Source organism: Solea solea, chromosome 4 (genome assembly GCF_958295425.1).
Source record: "Solea solea chromosome 4, fSolSol10.1, whole genome shotgun sequence".
Taxonomy (NCBI): domain Eukaryota; kingdom Metazoa; phylum Chordata; class Actinopteri; order Pleuronectiformes; family Soleidae; genus Solea; species Solea solea.
The window spans coordinates 307,556-324,727 of NC_081137.1; the positions used below are offsets into that span (position 1 = coordinate 307,556).

Below are 17,172 nucleotides of genomic sequence, written 5' to 3' on the forward strand. Positions count from 1 at the left end.
CTACTCAATGAGGATTTAAAAGCATCATTTATTGAAGACATGGAGCTGTGATGTCATAGCGAGGGCGTTGTCGCGGCGATGACTGCGATGACGTCATCTGTTGTTGTTGTTCTGGACGAAGTTGACGGAGTAGGAGCCCGTGTTCTGGTCCTGGTTCACCTGGAAGTTGTTGGTGGAAAGTCCAAACGGCCTCAGGATCATGTTCCCCAGGTCCTTCAGTTTACCTGAGGGGGGCGCTGCAGGTCAACTATCACTGTGATCACTGGTGATGACATCATGACTGATCAGGTTTTCAATACTCACCCATCATCTCCTCCTTCAGCTTCTCATTCCTGTCCTGAATCTGCTGAGGTAACCTCTGAGAGTGATACAGGTCACACACAGAGAGTGAGACAGGTCACACACAGAGTGAGACAGGCCACACACAGAGTGAGACAGGTGAACTGACCGTACAGGCTCCCCTGGCACTGCCGTTGTTTGGGTCTCGTTCCAGAACCTTCTTGTAGTCGTCCAGCGCCTCGTCCAGTTTCTCTGTCTGTTCGTAAAGCTCCGCCCTCCTGAGCAGCGCCCGCACGTAGTCTGGATTCAGCTCTATCGCTACGGTAACCATTGGTAATCAATGAGCGATCGGTCAATACACAGTGATGCACAGACGCTCAGTGATGACATCACTCACCTCTGGAACAGTCCGAGATGGCCCGCTCCTTCACGCCCTGTCAGAGACACACTGTTAGCATGCAGCTAGCTCCTGGTGTTAGCGTGTGGTTAGCGTGTGGTTACCAGGTGAGCGCGCGCCGCGGCGCGGTTGGAGAACAGCACGGCTCGTTCTGTGCTGAAACACACCGGACACACAACCAGAGCCTGCGAGTACGTCCGCTCTGCCGCCGCCCACTCTGAGAGAACACAGTCACGTCAGCCTGAACCGGTTCTGACTGCTCTGTGGACCGGTCTGAAGCGGTCTGAAGCGGTCTGAAACAGGTTTAAAGTGGTTAAAACTCACCTGCAGCTTTAAACTGTCCGTTTCCCGTTTCCTTCAGAGTCAAACTCTGCTGACGTCGACTCTGAAACACATGACGTTGACAGCAGTTAGAACCCCTTACCTCTACCCTTATCTTAACCATCACACTTAACTTTAACATTAACCCTTAACCCTGAAAAGGTCTTTAAAGTTGTGAGGAAAAATGTCCCCACAGAGACATAAACACAAAAACAGTATCAGTACGACACAAACCTGTCGAGCCTGGGAATCACAACATTAAATTCAAGCACTTTCAATGATTTCAAGCACCCGTTTGAACCCTGAACATGAATGAAATGGAACTCTTACGCCACCTACTGCTCATCGTTTCTGAGATGTTACCTCCTTCTCCTCGTCTGTCAGCTCCTTCTCCACCTCCCTCAGGTAATCATCGTCAAACTCCACCTGCTGCTGCATCTCTGAGTCCAGGTCCTCCTCCTCCTCCTGCAGCCTGTCGCTCTGCTGCTCCTCCTCCTCCTGCAGCCTGTCGCTCTGCTGCTCCTCCTCCTCCTGCAGCCTGTCGCACTGCTCCTCCTCCTGCAGCCTGTCGCTCTGCTGCTGCTCCTCCTCCTCCTGCAGCATATCGCTCTGCTGCTCCTCCTCCTGCAGCCTGTCGTTCTGCTGCTCCTCCTTCTGTAACTTGTCTTGCTGCTCCTGTAGCCTGTCGCTCTGCTGCTGCTCCTCCTCGTCCTGCAGCCTGTCGCTCTGCTGCTGCTCCTCCTCCTGCTGCAGCCTGTCGCTCTGCTGCTCCTCATTCTGTAACTTGTCTCTCTGCTCCTGGTGTCCTCCTCTTGGCTCCTCCCCTCTGTCTGTCAGTGTCTCTGGTCTAATGTAGCAGTGCTGAAGCTCCGCCGTTTTACAGTGTGCAGGCTCCAGAGTCTCCTCACAGTCGTAGAAGTCATCTAGCTCCTGCTCCTCCTCCTCCTGTCGAGCAGGATTTCCATGTCTCTGTTCTCTGTTCATCTTGAAGATCTAGAGCAAAATAAATCAACTCAAACACGAGCATTTCCTCAAAAACAAAGTTAAGAAGCTGAAACTGAAGGCTGTAAACCACTCACTCTCCCACACCAAAGCCCACAGAGAACATCAGTGATTTTAACATCACACACACACACACACACACACACACACACACACGAGTTCACAGCTGCCTCCATCACTAACTTCAGGACCTGCAGCTCTTGTGTCCCTGTGAGCTAAAATCACTGATTTTCTGTGGGCTTTGGTGTGGGAGAGTGAGTGCGTCTCTCGTCAGAATGAAACTGAAACTATTAAGATGCTGTTGACTTCAAAAGGTCACACACACAAACACAGACCCACACACACGCTCACAGACCCACACATACACACTGACAGACCCACACACACAGACCCACACACACTCACAGACCCACACACACATGCGCGCACACACAGACCCACACACACTCACAGACCCACCCACCCACCCCCACACACGCTCACAGACCCACACACACACTCACAGTAAATCAGTTGTTTCTCAGTTCTGAACGCCGCTAACAGCTGACACACAGCTAGCTAACAGTGCCTCACGTGCATACGGTGTCGGTCGACGATAACGTCACGTGTCCGTAATGAGTCGTAACGTATCGGACGATTAAATGCGATAAAGAACGACAGTTACGCACTCACCTGCTAACTCCTGTTAGCCTGCCGAGCACTCGCCGACGATCGTTCTGACGTCACTTCCTGAACCTTCTTCTTCTTCTTTTCTGAGGTTTAATGGCGGTTGGCAAACAACGATTTGGTGCGTTACCGCCACCATCTGGTATGGAGTGCGGTTCGAAATGTTAATCCAACTGAACTGTTACTTAAAAGTGAAAAATAAATAAATAAACACGAAAAAAAAAAAAAAAAGTATATATATATATATATATATATATATATATATATATATATATATGTATATATATATATATATATATATATATATATATATATATATATATATATATATACAGATATACACACTACAAAACACAAAAAACAACAACCTATATAAATACACCTATTCATACACACACTCACACATCCTATATCCTCCCAATCAACCTTGTAGTCTTAAGAAACTGCATTAATATTGTGTAGCACTCACTCTGGTTCTTGCTCAACACCTCCACCAACTCCCATTCCTCATCAATGTCTCTCAGCTTTCTAATCATCACTTCTCTCTCCCTTTGATATTTCTGACATTGTGTAATAACATGATGAATTGATTCCTCCTGCACACAGTGATCACATCTGTCTGTATTGTGTTTATTGATATTGTTTAATCCAAATCTGATCCTCCATATTATATTTTCCTCTTTCCTGCTTCTTTCTGTGCACCTAGCCACTCCCACTTTTCTTTGGATACTGTAAAACCATCTTCCTTTCCTCTCCTCCTCCCATTGTTTTTGCCATCTCTCCTTTAGTTTTTGTTTAATGATGCTGTTTATTTCTCTTTTGCTTCATTTTATTGCTAGATCTATATTATTATGTCCCGTTGCTGCTTTTGCCACCTTGTCTGCTATTTGGTTCCCTTTAACCCCTGTAATGTGTGCTGGTATCCATAAACATATTACTGTGAGTCCCATCATCTGAATTCTATATAATGTTTGTTGTATTTGTGCTTGCTGCAGATCCATACACCACACAACCATTATCTAGCACTGATCTCAGTAATCCATTATATATAGCCCTTAAAGTATTCCTATATGCTCCTCATTCCCTACCAACTGAACATCTCATTATATTCAATATTTTCTTTCATATGTCCATTTATTTTTGAATATGTAACTTCCATCTAACTTTCTCATCAAACCATATCCCTAATAGTTTAAAGTATTTCACTCTCTCCAACTCCTAATTGTATAGTTTCAGTTTTAACTGAGAATTTATTTCCCCATTTATATGCCCATTCTTCCATTTTCATAATATCCCCTTGTACCTTTTTTTTTTTACAATGAAATCTATGTTTGTTCCCTTCTTCCAAACTGCCTGAACCTTCTTCTTCTAAACATGGTTTGCTGTTTCTGCTGAGTCATGGTTCTCTATCAGGGCAAAATCACACTATTGTGTTAGCAATGTTAGCTGTGTTAGCTGTGTTAGCTGAGTCATGGCTCTCGCTTTGATGACAAAGAATCAAAGTCAGACACAGAAACTGGAACACAGTCGATTTTTTATTTAATTTAAGTCAAACATTTAATCAATGTACAAGAAAAAGAAGAAACAACAGCTGAGGAGGCAGGAACATGTATATATACATATACATATATATGCATGCACAGTTTATACAGTACGTATAGTTATGTATATATCGTATGTACACACTGCACACCAGTGGACCTAGGGCTGACTCAAGGACAAAGATCGTGTGGTCTGAGCGATCCAGGAAGTGAAGGCGGAGACTCGGGCGTAGACTCCAGGTCTCTGAGGTAGACCACAGCCAATCCCAAATGAGGTCACACCTGTGAAGAACCAATCACAACACTGCATTTCTTCAAACCTCAGCTACATGATAGTGTACACCAGGGTGAGCTGACTGTAGTCTGACTGTAACCAGACTATAATCTGACTGTAGTCAGACTGTAGTCAGACTGTAATCTGACTATAGTCCGACGGTATTCAGACTGTAATCTGGCTGTAGTCAGACTGTAGTCTGAGACTGTAGAGACTGACCAATCAGAGTCCAGCTTCCATCTTCCAGACAAATCAATGGACCACCAGAGTCGCCCTGGAAATGAAAAAACAACTTTATTAACCTGTTTCCTGTACTGTGCTCAGTGTAATAATGCAATGCAGTGTGTTTACCTGACAGGAGTCAGCCCCGCCCTCAGGGTGTCCAGCACACACCATGCTCGAGGTGATGTTGTACTCAGGTAACTGACGCTGACACTGCTCCGGAGCCACCAGAGGAACCTGGGCCTCCTGAAGAACATCAGGGAGGGAACCTGAGAGAGAGACAGGTGAGACAGAAAGACAGAGGTCAAAGAGAGAGTCTGCAAGACAGACAGGTCTTTCAAAGTCCACCTGTCTCACCCTCAGAGTCTCGTCCCCACCCAGCGATGTAACATTGTTTCCCTGCAGAGACGTCATCACCGTCAGGAGGGAAACAGAGCGGCTGGATCCACCCTGAGAAAACAACAACAGTGTTGATGTATGTGTTGTTTATCGACAGCTGTGTGTGTGTGTGTGTGTGTTGTTTTTGACTGACGGGTGAAGTTGATTGGCTGCTGCAGATGCATCATGGCGACGTCGCCCTCTTTGCTGCGTCGGTTGTAGAGTCTGTTGATGACGATGCGATCGATGTGTCGCAGCTGAACGTCGTCAGAGTTCATGTGACTCTGAGCGTGAAGCCCGAGCGCCGCCGTCCAGTACTGGAGGTGGACGTTCTTCCTGTTGAGGAGGAAGTGACATCATTCATCCACGTCATAGTTTTCTACGTCATGGATTGTGTGTTTTTTTTAGCTCAAACACAATCAGTTAAAAATTCTAATTCTACAACATCACAGTTTCTCACCCATAGACACAGTGAGCAGCTGTCAGCAGCCAATCACGGCTAATCAGGGAGGCTCCACACACGTGACGGTCTTGCCACTGTAGAGATGCAATCCACGGCCACGCCCCTTTCACTGCATTTGTCCCGCCCACGACCCGACCAGGTTGTCTCCTGTCCTCTGATTGGTCGGTCTCCCTAGTGTCGTTGGTGACTGGACGAACTCCACAAGCTGAAAAACAGAATCGTCAGTCACGGAACCTGAAGAACACAAGAAACGTGGGGAAAAAAACCCACCAGCGACTCTCCTGGCGCTAATGCTAAGCTAACTACGGTCACAATAAGTGGTCATCAGCATGGCCGTACTCACGTTTGTTGTTACAGCTCAGAGAAATCACTTTATGACTGGAGCATGTTTCACTGCAGAAGAAGAAATGTTCAATCAAAATTGTTTCTCAAATATTTTCCACCTGGTTCCTGTGTCTGTGTCCTGGCCTGCAGTACCTGACTGTGGCCTCCAGGGTCCCATTTCTGGAAATTGTGATGATTGTAAATGCTGAATCCTGTGGCAAAGAGGGCAGTAATGAGGCCTCACCAGACCTGCAGAATCAGACAGGTGAGAGTTACATGTGTCCCAGAGTTACATGTGTCCCAGAGTTACATGTGTCCCAGAGTTACCTGTGTCCCAGAGTTACATGCGTCCCAGAGTTACATGCGTCCCAGAGTTACATGCGTCCCAAAGTTACCTGTGTACCAGAGTTACCTGTGTACCAGAGTTACCTGTGTCCCAGAGTTACCTGTGTACCAGAGTTAGCTGTGTGCCAGAGTTACCTGTGTCCCAGAGTTACATGCGTCCCAGAGTTACCTGTGTACCAGAGTTACCTGTGTACCAGAGTTACCTGTGTACCAGAGTTAGCTGTGTACCAGAGTTACCTGTGTCCCAGAGTTACATGCGTCCCAGAGTTACCTGTGTACCAGAGTTAGCTGTGTACCAGAGTTACCTGTGTCCCAGAGTTACATGCGTCCCAGAGTTACCTGTGTACCAGAGTTACCTGTGTACCAGAGTTACCTGTGTCCCAGAGTTACCTGTGTACCAGAGTTACCTGTGTACCAGAGTTACCTGTGTGCCAGAGTTACCTGTGTGCCAGAGTTACATGAGTCTCAGAGTAACCTCTGTCCCAGAGTTACATGCGTCCCAGACTGACAGGTGAGTGTGGGAGTTTTTCAATTCCAGAAGATGGCAGTAATGCAGCGTCATGGATGTAATTAAGCTACTGTTAAACCCCATAGAAGAAGAAGAAGAAGAAGAAGAGAGTTACCTGTGTCCCAGGTACCGACAGGTGAAGTCAGACAGGTGAGAAGTCCAGTTGTCCGCACACACTGCCAACAGAGTCGTGCCGAGCTGAAACTGGAGACGATTGGAGCCATTCACCTGTAACACAACTAAGACACACACACAGGCGCGCACACACACACGCACACACACACAAAGTCTACGCCAGCACAGACTCAAGAAAACACAGATTTGAGTTTTTTACGTCACATGATCACGTCTGTGTCTTACTGTTAGACTTGAACCACTCACTTTCAGCAGCAGGGGGTGCTCACAGTGACATAATAATCATAAAGAGCGACTCACCACAGTCGGCTTCATCCGAAGCGTCTGGACAGTCGATCACAGCGTCACACTGACCGTTACCATGGATACAACTTCCTGTTCGACACTGGAACTGATTGACTGCACATGGAGCTGTTCACACACAGTTCATCAGTAATCCGTCTTCAAGAATAACTGTGACCTCTGACCTTTGACTCACCTGGTGACCCCAGGTCAACCCCGGAGGTGAAGTTTGCCCTGAATCCTCGACCGTGACCCGAGCTGTCCGTGAAAAACCACACCGTCATCTGATTGGCTGTTGAGAACAAGTCATGGGAGGGGCCACGGCTGCCAGTGAGGACGGCTGATTTAAAAAAAATAACATCATCTTAATGTGTCAGGTGACGACAGAGCTGCAGAGCATTCTGGGTAAAACAACGCCTCACCCAGTAAGGTGGAGTTAAGCCCCGCCCCGTCCCGCACCTCAACGACATCAAAGGTGGCTTCGACATCAAAGTTCAGGAAGTGGAGCTGGATGTTTTGACCCAGCGAGGCGTGAAGAGTCCACAGACCTGCAGCAGCAAAGCAACATGGGTAACAGTAATTATCTGTGATGCCTCTTACGATGCTTCAATTGGGTGGAGCTCATAGCTAAGCTAACAGGTGGCTATTGCCTGGTTCAGCTTCTGTCTCACAGCGCCCTCTAGTGGACCACAGACTTCATTCAGACGGCCTGATGTGCTTCTAGACTTGATATTTTGTATTGGAACAGTTTTTGAAGGTTGAACGCTCTGAACTGAATTCTGGGTAATTAGTGACAGCCCGAGTCGTTGCAACAGTGACTGAACCTGCACTCACACTGGGCCTTGTTCCCGTAGGCGTGCGGGTAGTTTGGCGAGCTGAAGGTGGAGTTCGGCTCCCAGAGGTTGAAGGGTCCTCCACAGTCAGCTGGACATATGAGAGCAAAGGGGGCAGGGTCAATGTCAATGAAAAACTGGCACTGGGCGTGGCTTATATGTATAAGCAGATGACCTGGCACAGGGGGTGTGGTCGTGGGAGGTGGTACAATGGTTGGTTCCGGAGGGGCGGGGCCACACGGAAGACTTGTCAGGGCAATGTCATCCAGTGCAATGTCGTTCCTCATCCCGCCTTTTTTTAAGGCTTCAAACTCGACCTGCAGAGGTCAAAGGTCATACAGTCGTCACCACTTATTAAGGATCAATGAACCCATCACTGTGTGATGTCACACACTCACCGTGGCCCGTGTCGTCACGTTCAGTGTCACCTGGCCGTGGTTCCAGTTGTCACCATAGTTACCGTCTTTCTGGAACAGGACGACAGGAAGTGACGGAGACGGCTGGACCAGCAGGACGCGGAGACGATGGACGTCCTCACCAAACATGTGGTACCTGTTTGTTTACATTCCAACTCAGCTGTGCTTTTCTTTCATTTGTTTACATGTGTGTTTCACTTGTTTACCAGAAGCTCAGACACATCAGCTGTGTGGGCGGAGTCAGGGGAAGACTCTGGATCCTGAAGCTCTTCAGCCATTGGCCAGGACTCAGCGATGTGACGATGTAGAAACCTGTGAAACATTTGGATCATCAGTGGGTGGAGCTACACTGGCTCCACCCATGACTGTACCATTTTACTCCAAAGGGAAGGGTGCTAAAAATGCGTCCTGTACCAAACTGGACTGATTCACTCGGTGGAAACACGGCTCCCAGGTTTCCATGCTGTGCCCGACCGTGTTTATGCAGGTTCCATATGGTTTCAGTTACATGGGAACGCCCATGTGACCTCACCTGACCTCACCTGAGCTGTTGCCCAACGTGTGGTCAACGTTTGGCCCGGTCAGCGGGGGAAACGTGGCACCGCGGGTTCGAATCCAGTCGCCGTCGTCGTGGTGACGCTGACTCCAGAAACAGAAGCCGTGTTCAAATGTACAGGTGAGTCTCTCCTCATCTGAGACAAACACAAACACACACACACTGTCAGGTAACACAGTCACTGACTCTGACTCTCTTCCTACTTCCTGTTGTGCGGCGTGTTACCGGAGAGGTCGGACGCGTTGACGGCGTTGTACGTGGCGTTGAAACCCGAAAGATTGTTGAAATCGTCAGAAATAAACTCCACAGTTGCTACGTTGGTCATCACCCACACTGTTCCAGGAGGGGTGGAGCCTGAGAGCTCAGCTGTCAATCATATCAGCATGTCAGTGTGTGTGTGTGTGTGTGCGTGCGTGCGTGCGTGCGTGTGTGTGTGTATCAGGAGTATTTAATGCCAGAGCACTTTACTATAAACGCGTGTACAGCGTCTCTGCGATGACATTAAACCTCTAATGTGTAAATTCATTCACTTTCGATGGACAGAAGGGCGTCACGGCTGTTGTACACACGCCTACGTGACGGGTGCGTGACGGGTGCGTGACGGGTGAACTACGCCTCAAATACGTGACATGAAGGTGACTGTTAAGTACAATTCTACATGAGCGTACAGACACACACTGTGTAGTGTTTGTGGAAATCAAACAGCGAGGGGTCATTTGTGCCGTGCCACGTGCGAATGCAGCGAACACCTGTGCGCACGCTCGTCTTGATGTACAAATAATGATTTACTTTATTTACAAATAAATGTGTGTGTGTGTGTGTGTGTGTGTATGTGTGTGTGTGGGTGTGTGTTTGTGTGTGTGTGTGTGTGTGTGTGTGTATGTGTGTGTGTGTGTGTGTTACCTGTCAGCTCTCTCTCTCTCCCCACTCCTTCATAAATCTTCACAGAGTCAGTTGTTTCTTCAGTTTCAAACTGATGGAAAGTGATTTGAACTGAGAGTCCAGAGTGAACCCTACAGACACACGCACACAGTAAAGTTGTTGTTGTGTTGTTGTTGTTGTTGTTGTTGTTGTTGTTTGTGTCGTACTGACTTGATGATCCAGCGACAGCGACTGTTGTTGGCGTACATCTCTGAAACACCCGACGAGCTGAACGATCCACTCGCTCCTCCCAGCACAAACTGTCCGTCACAAGCCGTTGCTATGGAGACGAGAGTGACGGCGACATCGTCAAAAAAACGGCTGTTTGTCAATAATCAATAACTTGACCAGTGGGTCACCGACCACAGAGAGCGGCGTCTTCATCAGAGGCGTCGGGACAGTCGTCGCCGCCGTCGCAGAAACGACCGATCGGCAGACACACTGACCGATCGGCGCAGGGTCTCTGATCAGGACCACAGGTTGCTATGGAAACACAGGAAGTGATGTGTCATCACTGAGGACTCACCTGCTTCCAATCAGCTGACTCAGCTCACCTGTCGGTGTGATGGGCGTGGTGCACGTTGTCGTGGACGTCGTCTCGTCTTGTTTCTCTGCACGAAAAGTTTTAGTTTCAACCTTCATTTTTTCACCGTGACCTCACAGTGTGGTTACCTGTGATTTGGACGCTCTTCCTGTCAATCACCAATCCCCTGCTGTCGACCTCCGCAAGTCCCGCCTCCAACTGCTGCTTCACCTCGGTCGCGTCAATGTGTTGATCGAACCGCAGGTCAAAGGTCACAGCCACACTGCCCCGACTGACGACACAAATCAATAACACGGACAAATGATCAGCCTCTCAAACTGATCAGGTAATCAATGATCAGTCTAAATGTTATTGATCTGACCTGAAGTGTAAAACCTGACAGGAAGTGAAGAGTCGTCCGAGGTCACTGAGTCTGAATGAGTCTGACACCTGTCGACCAATCACCACGCTGTCACATTTCAAAATAAAACTGCTGTGTTTTTGAGAAATTAAAGCTGCTGATTTTCTGATAATGTTTTTTTTTCAAAACAAAATCTGATAATGTTTTTATTAGAAAAAATAAAACCTGACATCAGCTTCAGATGTTATCTTTCAAATTAAAAGCTGCCAATGTTTTTATTTCAAAATAAAACCTGAAAAAATTATGTCAGAATTAAACCTGAAAATTCTGTTGTTTTTTTTTCAAATATCATCTTCAGATGTTATGTTTCAAAATACAAGCTGCCAATGGTTTTATTTCAAAATAAAAAACTAGACATTTTTCAGGTTTTATTTTGAAATAAAACCTAATTTTTTTTATTTCAAAATAAATCCTGAAAAATGTCTTCCAAAATGTTTCAAAATAAAAGCCTGTGGTCTCACCACCACTTGGACGTCGTAGGCCAGAGCTTTAAATCGCAGGCTGCTGGAGTTCCTCAGCTCCTCGGAGAAGTCGGCTCCGTCTGTGATCACCAGCCGACCGCTCAGCACCGCAGGCTCAACGGCACCTTAGCACAAACATGAACAACATCAGCACTGATCAATAACATCCTCGGTGATCAGATCAGATCAATAAGACCAGGCTGTGTGTTACCTTCAGGTGTCAGGCTCATCCATGTGACGACGATCAGTGCGACACAGCAGATCAGAAGAAGAGAGGAGACAACGGAGAGGAGAAACTCCAGAGATGAGCAACGCCGCGCCATCTCCACAGCTAATACACGATCAATGGATCAATGAAAAGAGTGAAGTCAGGTCTTCAGTTCCCGTCAGGAGCAAACTGAAGCCCAGTCTGACCTGTGTGCTGCTTTTATTGAGCTGGAAATGATTAATGACTTGTTATCAATACATAAGCTGATAAATGAATAATACGTTTAAATCATTTTCTGTCTTCATAGTTCACCTGTCACAACGATGACTGATGATCATCACAGGCTGTGTGACGCTGACTCAGCTGCTGCCTCCAGTCCTTCATGTTCTCACTGTGAGACCACTCACGCTCCCACACCAAAGCCCATCACAGCACACAGGAGTTCACAGGAGCTGTTGATCACTCAGTTCAAATGTCTGATTTTGTTCGGCTTCATTCACATTTAACCCAGTGACACAAAGTGACCACACGAGGCAGCAGAGGAGCAGCAGCTAAAATCACTGATTTTCTCTCTGGACTTTGGTGTGGGCGTGTTTACAAACTGACACAAACATCACGTTGCTGACCACACACACACACACACCTCTCACTTATTTATCAGAATCTAAAGTCCAGATCCCATAAACCTGTCAGGTAATCTCCTCTAATCTGACTCCACCCCCTGCACTCATCTGTCATCTGTCAGGTGTTTGACATGCATGAGGTCACGTTTAAGATATAACTGCAGTAAAAGATTTCAAATCAACAAGACAAATGTCAACACAGGAACCCAGGAACCCAGTGACCGGTTACCTGGTTACCCGGTTAACTGGTTACCTGGTTACCTGGTTAACTAACTTTTCCACTTTTCACTGCAGGTTCTCTTCATAAACAAACAAACATGATGCTACACAGCAGGTGTGAGGAGAATCAGCTGATTTTATTTTGACACTGTAAAACAAATCAATGACACATCAATATTCTTAAATGCTTTCCTGGCTCCGCCCACAGACGTTTGGGTTTCCTGCTCCGCCCACAGACATCGCTATATTCACTTAAGTTTTATTTGAACATCGAAACATTCGTTTTCAGAAGGGTCATGAGTGTTGGTAGATGTTCCTCACCACTGGCTCCTCCTCTTCTTCATCACAGAGCTCCGAAGACCTGATCAGGGGGTGGAGTCAGGTAAACCGTCTCTTAGCAACAGCTGATGCAATGATGACATGATTACCTCCTCTGCTCAGCTCTTACTTATTAATTGATTCATTTACTTGTTTGTTTTTCCTGTTTAAACAGACTGATGCCACTAGATGGCAGCAGAGTTCCTTCCTCTGCTGAGACGCAGTGAGCGTCAGTGACACTGTTTCCATTTAACTCAGAATCAGAACCTTCGATTCTCGACCCGCGACGTCGGATTTGAGTCAAAATGATCAAACATCGCTTTTTTCTTTGCTTCTTTTTTAAGATGTAAACAAAAAAGTCAATGACAAAATGCAAATACACAGTATTTTTGTTGTTGTCATGTAATAAATGTATTACACATTTATTATTGAGCACGAAAACTCACTAAATCATGAACGACATTGACCGTCAGTTTCCGTAGTGTAGTGGTTATCACGTTCGCCTAACACGCGAAAGGTCCCCGGTTCGAGACCGGGCGGAAACATGTGTTTACTTTTCTTCTTACACACACACTTATTGTCGTTTTCGTCGCTTGTTGCGGGCGGCGTGTTTCGTGTTTCTGCGGGACTGACTTCCGCTCACTGACCTCCGGTTCACGGGCCTCGTGGACCACAGTTGGTGAGGATTAGCGTCGCGCGACTCCTCTGTGGATGTGACAGGACCACAGATCTCCAGCTCACTCAGACACGGCGCCGTGTCAGGTTTCCACAGCTAAGTTTACGTGTTGTGTGTTTGATTAGTTTAATTAACGTCACTGCTGCGTAAACTGTCCTTAAACACTGAGAAACAACTATTCACACTCTTCTAGAATAATGGCCGTTTCTCAATATCCATACTTATCCATACATAAGAGAGGTGCACTTTCTCCTTTTGGCCACAAGGTGGAGTATCTGCTACAGTGAGCACGGGCTTGGAGAATAAAGTGGTAATATTGTAACCTGTTGTTTTAGAAGAGCACAGTTGTTAAAACGAGGCCTTGGAACATTCTGTGGAACTGTTCTTTACAATAGTTTCACAAACACAGACATTCTTCATGCGCGTGTGTGTCTTGTATGTAACTGTAAATGGTGACTGTTTGTGATCATCAGTTTCCGTAGTGTAGTGGTTATCACGTTCGCCTCACACGCGAAAGGTCCCCGGTTCGAAACCGGGCGGAAACATAGGTTTACTTTTCTCTTATTTATGTGTTGATTGATTGATTGATTTATTATAGAGCAAACGTCACCTGCATGAGAATCATTTATGGAACCTTAGTGTCAACAACTGTTTATTTTCCTGTTAATGTTTTGTGCACACACACACACACACACACACACACACACATGCCTCTATGGTGGGTGGGGTCAGTTAGTGACAGGCAGCGACGTCAGCCAATCATTTCTTCTGATTCTTACAGAGCACATTTTAACTATAACTATATAACTTTAGATTTCACATTTGTGTGATGAACTTTACAGCCTCATGGTGTCACTAGAGAGTCTGAAGGTTTGTGTGTGTGTGTGTACACGTGTACGTGTGTGTTTGCTGCTGTCAAAGCAAAGTTTAAAGTAGGACAGAGAACAAAGCCTGCTGAGAGTCCGCGTAATGTCCCTTTAAATATACATGAGGCTGCCGCTCCCCTGCTGTTAGAGTTAAACACACACACACACACACACACACACACACACAGAGCTTAAAGAGGGACAAAGAAGCAGAAACTGCGACGACGTTTATGTGAAAATAAAGAAACCCTTCCACGTTGTTGTTGTTTGTGGCTCCTCCTGGTGGACAATGTTAAATTGCTCATTTTTTATTGGCGTTTGTTTTGAGAAATGACATTTTCACGAAAAAAACAATTCAAAGTTAAAATGATAAAATAAAAGTAAAAAAAAAAACGCAGAATAAAAGTGTGTGTTTTGATAGTCTTAGCGATGTTAGCGACACATTTCTGTAGCGTTAGCAGCGTATTCTTCATAACATTAGGCATGGGTTTCTGTAAAGTTCGTAAAGTTTTTCCTGTCGTCACATGTTTTTAAAAATCTCTTTGTTAAGTTGGTTACGTTTTTGTATGTGATTTTTTGCAATGCTAGTTCCAAGTTGTTTCGTAATGCTAGTAAAGCGTTTTTTTGTAAAGCTAATAAAGCATTTTGTAAAGCTAATAAAGCACTTTTTGTAAAGCTAATAAAGCGTTTCTTTTGTAAAGCTAATAAAGGGCTTTTTCATAATGCTAGTAAAGCATTTTTCGTAATGCTAATAAAGCGCTATGTTTTACTTGTCTTATTTCTCTCTGATGTACGGCACTGTGTTTCAGCTGCTGCTGCTGCTGTTGTTAAAGTGCTTTATAAATAAAGTTGGATTGGTTTGAAATAAAGATGGCGCAGTTTAAAGTGGGACTTGGGTTAGGTGAACCTTGTTTCTAACTGTGAGCAGCAGCAGCAGCTCTTTACTGCTGTATTTACAGCTGTTGTCATGGTAACAGAGACACAGTCCTGACATGTGAAGCTTCAGCGAACAAAGATCAGGGAGAGAGACGGAGACGCAGCCTGAGGACACACAGCTGTGTGTGTGTGTGTGTGTGTGTGTGCTCTTTGATTGTTTACATAGTTACATGTAATCCTATTAACATCTTTAAATGTAAGAATCAAGAAATAATAGTCATAATAAAAACTGTTCAAACAGAGACTGACTTAACGGCAGCAAGGGGCGGAGTCAGTTTGGACGAGGGAAGAAATATAGACAGGCCACATTTTACTGTCTCACACACACACACACACACACACACACACACACACACACACGTCTTCCTGATGTAATTACTGGTGAGTGTGGAGTGGATTTTTTGCTGCTGTTTGGCAGCTGATGGGAACATTTGGACACCTCATTATACACACACACACACACACACTGACACACACATTCTCTCAAAGCAGACTTACGAGGACTTTAACCATGACCATCCCAAACTAAACCTAATTGTAACCCTAAAACCAGGTCTTAACCCACACACACTGACTGTGTGTGGGTTAAGACCTCAGATTAAGGTTGTGACAGATTTTGTTTGACATTGTCGTGAACATGGACGATTCACTGCAGTTTAACTGTGTGTGTGTGTGTGTCTGTGTGTGCGTGTGTAATGCCTGCAAGAACACTCATTGTCATCTTTGATGCTTGTTGCCATGGTTACTGCTCTGGCTGATTTCAAGAAATCCCAGCTCAACTCAGTGTGTGACCTGAAAGAGAGAGAGAGAGAGAGAGTTGTGATGAAGAAGATCAGCTGATCATCAGGACTTGTGTCTCTGAGGTTGTGAGTTTAAAACTCCAAGACCAAACTGTCTGTCACAGATCTTTGTCTCAACCCTAGATCAGCTCGTTCAACCACATCCTGGAACGTCCTGGAACATCCTGGAACATCCTGGAGCGTCCTGGAGTGTCCTGTAGTGTCCTGGAGAGGCCTTCTCAGGGTGAGATTTAAAGAAGACATTTGCAGCACGAACGTCATCAAACACACACACCTGTTGACGATCAGTGACACCTTCAGGGACAGTGGGAGATGTGAGTGTCGTCCTTGTCTCTGTTTGATTCTTCATGATCCACAAACTGTGACACAGGCTGTGTGAAGATGGAATGAATGAGTGAGTGAATGAATAAAGCAGTGTGTGTGCGTGCGTGCGTGCGTGTCGAGAGGTTTAGGACGTCGCTTCTCTGCTCACCAAGTCGAGGGTTCGAATCCCACTCAAGGTAAGTGATTACCACTGTGTGTGTGTCTGGATAAACAAAAACAAACAACAAACCTAAAAACCTTTCAAACAAATAAACAAAAGTCTTGTGCGTCGCTCAGTTGCGTGTGTTTGTGTCATTTCTATTTCAACGAGGATTTCCACTTCAGCAGCAGCTGTGGAAACAACATTTCTCATTTTTTGGAATATTGAGACCGAAGTCATCTCTAACCTGCTTATTACACTCACTCTGTCTGAGAGTATGAGGCCTGAAGCCGGGGTTTATATCCGTCACACCAGGAAAAACATTTGTCTCAGTGACACGGGAAATAAACCAGGGAACGAGGGAAGCTTCTGACTCTCGTTACAAAGGTGCACTGACGGACGAGGATGAACAGACCATAATAATGAGGCAGAGCGAGGGGAAAAAGTGACCTCAGCCAAAATATATCATCATCATCATCAGCATCATCGTCGTCGTCGTCGCCGCTGCCTCATTAAAGTTTGCTTCAGGGCAGAAAAACAGGCAAAGAGGAAGTGAAGTCCAGGTTGTACAGGAAGTCAGACATTTCATCCTCGTCTCGCTTAAAACACGACACTGTGTGTGTGTGTGTGTGTGTGTGTGAAGCGGCTCATGTCAGCGCTGCAGTAAAATATCCTCACGTGTCTTCAGCAGGACGACGTCCACAATCCTGTTCCATCACCTCAGAGGAAGAGGAAGAAACGCAGAGTAACAGGAAACCACTCACTCTCCCACACCAAAGTCCAGAGAGAAAATCA

At 46.0% G+C, this 17,172-nt stretch overlaps 2 protein-coding genes and 2 non-coding genes across 8 annotated transcripts; 2 read left to right on the forward strand and 2 right to left on the reverse strand.

The window, feature by feature from the left end:
* Positions 1 to 8: 8 nt before the first annotated feature.
* Positions 9 to 2,770, reverse strand: ttc1 (tetratricopeptide repeat domain 1). Of its 5 annotated transcripts, XM_058627528.1 has the most exons (9): positions 2,573 to 2,637; positions 1,503 to 1,990; positions 1,361 to 1,469; positions 1,001 to 1,061; positions 781 to 893; positions 677 to 713; positions 449 to 597; positions 304 to 358; positions 9 to 224 (listed from the first exon to the last, which is right to left on the reverse strand). In XM_058627528.1, the coding sequence occupies exons 1-9, from the start codon at positions 2,576 to 2,578 to the stop codon at positions 94 to 96; spliced, it is 1,149 nt and encodes a 382-aa protein (XP_058483511.1). In that variant the 5' UTR covers positions 2,579 to 2,637; the 3' UTR covers positions 9 to 93. The 5 variants fall into 5 exon arrangements, with proteins under 5 accessions (XP_058483511.1, XP_058483507.1, XP_058483510.1 ...); XM_058627524.1 differs by lacking the exon at positions 2,573 to 2,637 and adding an exon at positions 2,672 to 2,770 and having other exon boundaries at positions 1,361 to 1,990; XM_058627527.1 differs by lacking the exon at positions 2,573 to 2,637 and adding an exon at positions 2,668 to 2,685 and having other exon boundaries at positions 1,361 to 1,990.
* Positions 2,771 to 4,366: 1,596 nt separating this feature from the next.
* On the reverse strand, positions 4,367 to 11,591 carry tmprss15 (transmembrane serine protease 15). Its single transcript, XM_058627807.1, has 26 exons — positions 11,480 to 11,591; positions 11,269 to 11,393; positions 10,769 to 10,836; positions 10,536 to 10,678; positions 10,418 to 10,474; positions 10,227 to 10,346; positions 10,035 to 10,143; positions 9,846 to 9,955; positions 9,168 to 9,308; positions 8,929 to 9,078; positions 8,593 to 8,698; positions 8,369 to 8,522; positions 8,146 to 8,287; positions 7,972 to 8,061; positions 7,560 to 7,685; positions 7,334 to 7,477; positions 7,156 to 7,266; positions 6,836 to 6,959; positions 6,021 to 6,116; positions 5,887 to 5,936; positions 5,541 to 5,748; positions 5,235 to 5,416; positions 5,060 to 5,152; positions 4,832 to 4,971; positions 4,700 to 4,754; positions 4,367 to 4,488 (listed from the first exon to the last, which is right to left on the reverse strand). Exons 1-26 carry the CDS (start codon positions 11,589 to 11,591, stop codon positions 4,367 to 4,369), a joined length of 3,078 nt encoding a protein of 1,025 aa, XP_058483790.1.
* A 1,517-nt stretch (positions 11,592 to 13,108) lies between these two features.
* On the forward strand, positions 13,109 to 13,181 carry trnav-aac (transfer RNA valine (anticodon AAC)). The gene has a single exon. It is a non-coding gene; the product is annotated as a tRNA-Val (tRNA).
* A 603-nt stretch (positions 13,182 to 13,784) lies between these two features.
* On the forward strand, positions 13,785 to 13,857 carry trnav-cac (transfer RNA valine (anticodon CAC)). The gene has a single exon. It is a non-coding gene; the product is annotated as a tRNA-Val (tRNA).
* The last annotated feature ends 3,315 nt before the right edge of the window (positions 13,858 to 17,172 follow it).

Excerpts from the sequence above, each read along its gene's own strand:
- ttc1 (XM_058627523.1), bottom strand. Across the intron at positions 894-1,000 it reads CGGACAGTTTAAAGCTGCAG|AGTGGGCGGCGGCAGAGCGG; the intron begins GTGAGTTTTAAC and ends GTGTTCTCTCAG. Across the intron at positions 359-448 it reads GTGCCAGGGGAGCCTGTACG|AGGTTACCTCAGCAGATTCA; the intron begins GTCAGTTCACCT and ends TATCACTCTCAG.
- tmprss15 (XM_058627807.1), bottom strand. The coding sequence starts at position 11,591 with ATGGCGCGGCGTTGCTCATCTCTGGAGTTTCTCCTCTCCGTTGTCTCC. Across the intron at positions 10,837-11,268 it reads CCTACGACGTCCAAGTGGTG|GTGTCAGACTCATTCAGACT; the intron begins GTGAGACCACAG and ends ATTGGTCGACAG. Across the intron at positions 6,117-6,835 it reads TGTCGGTACCTGGGACACAG|GTCTGGTGAGGCCTCATTAC; the intron begins GTAACTCTCTTC and ends CTGATTCTGCAG.